This window comes from Chlorocebus sabaeus, chromosome 4, assembly GCF_047675955.1.
Source record: "Chlorocebus sabaeus isolate Y175 chromosome 4, mChlSab1.0.hap1, whole genome shotgun sequence".
NCBI classification, from domain to species: domain Eukaryota; kingdom Metazoa; phylum Chordata; class Mammalia; order Primates; family Cercopithecidae; genus Chlorocebus; species Chlorocebus sabaeus.
In genome coordinates this window covers 87,929,591-87,935,590 of record NC_132907.1, presented here as the reverse complement: position 1 = coordinate 87,935,590, position 6,000 = coordinate 87,929,591, and the positions used below count along the sequence as shown (strand labels likewise).

General features: G+C 57.6%; 1 protein-coding gene across 1 annotated transcript in view; it reads left to right on the top strand.

Moving 5' to 3' along the window:
• The first annotated feature begins 2,243 nt into the window (after positions 1–2,243).
• Positions 2,244–6,000, top strand: part of UBE2QL1 (ubiquitin conjugating enzyme E2 QL1) — a 42,958-nt gene continuing 39,201 nt past the window's right edge. Inside the window, exon 1 of the mRNA XM_007961167.3 lies at positions 2,244–3,493. Coding sequence (XP_007959358.3) covers positions 2,708–3,493 — 786 coding nt within the window. The 5' untranslated portion in view covers positions 2,244–2,707. The remainder of the gene's footprint in view (positions 3,494–6,000) is intronic.

The window sequence follows — 6,000 nt, the reverse complement described above, 5'->3', positions numbered from 1 at the left end:
AAAAGGTAAAAATGTTGAAAGAAGTTAAAAACAAGAAGTCACCATGACGGCGCCCAGAATGAAAGGCTTTCCTGGAGAACTCGGACGCTCCTCAAGTTCAAAGTCAAACCAGCAGCAGCAGCAGCGAGGTTTACAATCCTAAACCCTGTAAGCTTCCAGGGTCATCTCTTCTGTACTTCACCATCACTGCAGCCTCACCACTGGGCAGCTCAGCCGCACACACACACCACACACACTCACACACACCACACACTCACACACACTACACACACCACACACTCACACAACACACACACATCCCACACACACCACACACACCTCACACACACCACACAGTCACACACACCACACACACCACACACACACCACACACACATCCCACACACACCACACACACCTCACACACACCACACAGTCACACACACCACACACACCACACACACATCCCACACACACACCACATACCTCACACACACCAGTCACACACACCACACACACTACATATCCCCCACACACACACCACACACATCCCACACACACACCACATACACACACCACACGCATCACACACACACATCACACACACACCACACACACACCACACACACACACCACACACACCACACACACACTACACACAACACACACACACAACACACACACTGCACACACCACACACTCGCACTACACACACCACACACGCACACCACACACACATCACACACACACACCACACACATATTACACACTCACACACCACACACATCACAGTCACACGCACCACACACACATATCACACAGACACCACACACAAGCACACACATGCACACACACACACCACACACACACCACATACTCATATACCATGCTCACACACCCCACACACATCACACACATATGAAACATTCACAGACGATACACTCATACACCATGCTCACACACACCATGCAAATACCACACACCACACACCACACTCAGACACCACACACCATTCACACATACCACACACCATGCTCACACGACCACACACACCACACACACTATACACCACAATTACACACAATACACTCACACATACACCACACACTACTCTCACACACCACCCTCACACACACACACCACTCACACACATCACACCACACTCATACATACCACACATATACACACACCACACTTACACACCCCACACGACAAGCACACACACCACACTCGCACACACACACCACACAGTGCAGAGCAGGATCTTCCTGCAAACGTGGAAGCTTCGGGGTTCCCAGTCCTCCAGTTCCTGGGGATCTAAACTTGGTTTTTGCTTGAAATTTCGCCAGAGGGAGAGAGAGTTTAATGGGTTCAAGAAGGGAAGGGCGGCGGGGATGCCAGCATCCCAGTGGAAGGCGGACTGATCCCGTGCCGCCGGCACTCCGGGATCCGCAGAGGGGGTGCCCTGCCCCTGAGCCCCGACTGCCCGCTCTGGGCGCGCTTCTCCGCAGCCTTCAGAAACGAGTCACTAGGCAGCGCTCCGCGGGCCCTTCCTCCCGGGACCCCTCTTGGGAATGCGGAGGCCTTCGGCGCGGCGGGCTGAAGGGGAGCAGGGTCGGCGAGGAGGGGTGAACCGGCGAAACAAAGTCGTGACTCAGGGTGCTTCTCTTCGGGGATCGCGGCGGGCACGCTCCGGACATCACACTCCCCGGCCCCCCAACTCCCCGGCCCCGATTCTTGGATCGGTCCTTAAGAAAGTGGCCCCCGCCGGCCCCGAGCTGTGCCGAAACCCCAGGCTCCTTCCGACCCGAAGGCATCTATAGGCTGCCTCCCACCCTTCCCCAGATCGCGCTAACGGGGTTAAATGGGGTCTGAAGCTTGGGCTGGGGGCCGCGGCTACCCGAGATCCCGGCAGGAGGGTCCCGTGCCGGAGACCCCCGCGAGAGCGCCAGGCTCACACCCCGCGCCCAGCCCCCGCCCGGCTCCCCCGGCCCGGCCTGCGCCCCCCGCAGCCCCTAGCCCGGCCGGCCCGGCGCGCACCGCGGTCTCCCCCCAGCGGCCGCGCGCGTGTCGCCGCGGGAGCGGGCGGCGGGGGCGGCTCGGCACAGGCAAGCCGGCGGCTCCGCCCCGCTCCCCCCCTCCCGGCCAGCAGGGCCGCCCCCTCCGCGCCGCGCTCTGCTCAGACGGAGCAGCAGCCTCTGCAATGTCAGCAGCCGCAGCGGCGGCGGCGACGCGAGCGGCAGCAGCCCGGGCCCCGCGGTAGCCGCCAGCGCGGCACGGCCCGCAGGAGCGCCAGGCGCGAGCCCGCGGCCACTAGCTACCTCCCGGGCACTGCGGGCGGCTTTGCGCGCTCCGGCGCGGCGTTCGGACTCGGGGCCAGCGCGGCCACCGCCGCGCACAAAGGACAGCAGACGCCGGGACTCGGGGGGCTGTGCCCAGGGACCGGCCCGGGGACCCCCGCCCGCGCCGCGTCCCCTCCACGCCTCCCCTCCCCGGGTGGCCGGAGAGCGAGCCGGAGCGGGCCCCGTCATATGACAGCGGCGACGCCGCAACCGGCGAGCGCGCGTGCTGCCTGCTCCGCTGCGCCACGGCCGCCGGCGCTTGGGGTGGCCCTTGCCTCGCCCCGCTGAGCGGTCGCCCGCCGCGGCCGCCCCGCGCCCCCAGCGCCCGGGCTCGCCGGCTCCGGGGGAGGAGCCGACGAGAGCCCCCAGCCGGCGCCGAGCCTAAAATGGCCACGCTGCTGCGGAAGATCGGGCTTATCCGCCTGCATAACCGGGACACCGAGGACCCCAAGCACCACCACAACCACCGCGGCGGCGGCCAGCAGAGCGCGTCTCTGCGCGGCAAGGGCGGCGCCAAGAGCGGCGGGCACAAGCAACAGCAGCAGCAGCAGCCCCAGCAGCAGCAGCACCCCGGGGGCGCGGGCGACGCCAGCCCGGGGCCCGGCAAGGGCAAGGGCAAGCGCGCGGCGGAGCTGGCCCCGCGCGACAAGGCGCCAGCGGCTGCGGCAGCAGCGGCGGCGGCGGGGGCCGGGGGCCCCCGCGAGAGGGCGGCGGGCGCCAGGGCGGGGCCGGGCCCGGCGGTGGCGGCGGCGGCGGGCGGCAGCCTGGTCCCTGCGGCGCGCCAGCAGCACTGCACGCAGGTGCGCAGCCGGCGGCTCATGAAGGAGCTGCAGGACATCGCGCGCCTTAGCGACCGCTTCATCTCCGTGGAGCTGGTGGACGAGAGCCTGTTCGACTGGAACGTGAAGCTGCACCAGGTGGACAAGGACTCGGTGCTGTGGCAGGACATGAAGGAAACCAACACCGAGTTCATTCTGCTCAATCTCACCTTCCCCGACAACTTCCCCTTCTCGCCGCCCTTCATGCGGGTGCTCAGCCCGCGCCTGGAGAACGGCTACGTGTTGGACGGCGGCGCCATCTGCATGGAGCTGCTCACGCCGCGCGGCTGGTCCAGCGCCTACACCGTGGAGGCCGTCATGCGCCAGTTCGCAGCTAGCTTGGTCAAGGGCCAGGTAAGGCGCGCGCGCCAGAGCGGCGGGGCTGGGGGCGCGGGGCGGCAATCGGGTCTGCAGCGCCGCCGGGCGCCCGGGCCCCGAGATGAGGGCCTGCGTGGGCCTCTCCGGCCATCTAGCTCCCGGCTCTGTCTACACCAGCGCCCCACGGGGATGCTCCGAGCGCCTCCGCCTCTTTTCCCTGAGCGTTTTCTTCCTGCCCCTGCTTTCCGTCCCGTCTCTCCTGTCCCGGTCTGGTCTCGGTCTCTGCTGGTCTCTCCGGTCTCTCTAGCTTGCTCGTTCTCTCCTCATCCCTCCATAATTCTCTCCCACCCCTCTTCCTTAGCCTCCCTCTCCCATGCCGTCCTCTCCCTTTCCTCCTGGACTCTTTCTCCCCTCACCCCTTTCTCTGTCCCCCCATCTATTCCTACCCCCATTCCTTTTCCATTTTTTCCTTCTCCACCTTCCCTGGCTCCGCTACTCTTCTTTCTCCTCCATCTCCCCGTTTCTCGCCCCTCCCTTGTCTGCTCCTCAATCTCCTGTCCCTATAATCTCTATGAAGGTGAGAACTTTTCCTGGACCTCAGGATTTAAGTGTCCAACCCAGCTGATCTCCCACCCACCCCCAACACCCCCTACACACACACACACACACACACACACACACACACACACACACACAGAGTTCCGCAGAAGGCTCGGGTGGGAGGTCTGCAGGTGGGTGCCCTGGGGAGGGACAGCTGCCTGCTTGTAAATCCGCCCCCTGCCTTCTTCTGGGCTGCCTCTCCTGGAAAGGTGAAAATTTTGCTCTTGGGAGCTCACTCTAGAGAGGCGGAGGTGTGGTTTGGGCATTCCCTTAAGGGACAAGACCAGACCCCGTCACGGCAATGCCTGTTCTTCCCTCAGAGCACCCCGTTCCTTCCCCGAACCCCTTAGGACCACCACCTCTGGGGTAGACGATCCAGGTCTTGGTCTCTTTCAGACCTGCTTCTTTTTCCTTATCCCCTCACCCCACTGCCCCAAGCAGTTAAAACCCTTTATCAGAGCTAAAGATTTTAACGCAATACCAATATAAGGGCCAAACAGTTCTGAGCGTTCTCACCTATTGCATCAGATGGCAGCTTCACGCAAAGAAACCCCAAAGTACTTGAGAGCAGGGTGAGTGCGTGATGGTGTTATCTGCTCGAATTATATGCTGTCGGCTGCGGTTGAGTTCTCTGGTGTTTTCCTGAATCAATATTAAGCATTACTTAAGAACATTACATTGCTATGTGGACATCTTTTAGATTTATGAAAAATCATTGTTTTCTTTAAAAGACCCCGAATGACCTCGGCTTGATCTTTCTACAGGCGGCCGGCCTATCAGAAGCCACGCTTCTTCCCTGCCTGGCCTGTGTGTCTGTCCCTTTCACTGCACGCCGTTTCATACTAATCAAATAATGCTTGTTCTGCCAATTTCACTAAAGCTGGAACCCCTGGGATTCCAAACAAATAGCATCCTAACTCCAGCAGAGAAGGTCGGGTAATTCCTGACCCATCCTGCCAGGCTCTCTTTTCTAAGGTTTAGATTCCACATATTTCCCGAGTTAGAAATCGCGTGGATGTAACAACTCTAGAAAAACATCTTCAGCTGAGGGAGGCTTAGTGCTTTAATATCAGAGGTTTGTTTTCCATCCTGCAGTTAAATGTTGAGTCTGATGAGAGGTTCATGTGATAGAATGTAAGCATGGGGGGTAGGCGATCTCAGTTTTATTTTTCAAATAGGATTTATACAAATGATGTGGAAGAATTCTTTGCAGAAATGCCTTGGTTATTTGCTTCTTGAATCATGGCTAATCAGAATTCTTTGGAACAGTCTGTTATTGTTTTTCATTCTCCACAGTGAAGATGACATTGGGGATCAGGGGAAGAGGAATGTGTATTCCCTTCTGGGATCACAGAGTCCTAACGTTTAAGACTTGGAAGAGATCTTAGAGATGATCTGGACCACTGCCTATGTTTTGAAAGATGAAAGAAAATAAAGGTTTGAAATGAGAAATGGGGAATTTTTTTTAAGAGAGAGAGGAACCTTAGGAAATTAAATGCTTCCCATTTTTACATTAATGCTCTGAGTTGTAATAGTTCCTTTGGTGCCCATATGCCAATTGGCAGTATATCAATACACGGGTCCTTGTAAGTATATTTTCTTTTCTCTGTATTTAAAATTGAAATTCTCATGTACAATTTATAAGTGAGAGATTTATTTATTGAAAGTAATTATCAACTTTTTCATTTCTTAGTTTAATAAAATCCTAATCGAACCCATTGCCCTCCACCTAGCATATGGTATTATATTGTCTATTCCACATCTAAAATAGAGGCAAAAACTCAGCACTTTTTAAAGTGCCGGTTCAATTTCTTTGCATTTTTTCATGCTGCTTCCAACATACAGCTGTCTAAGAGAGAGTAATGTGTGGCATACATAAAATATTCAAAATGCAATGAAAGAAAGGAAGAAATGAATAGTCATTAATGTTTTAGGATTCCATC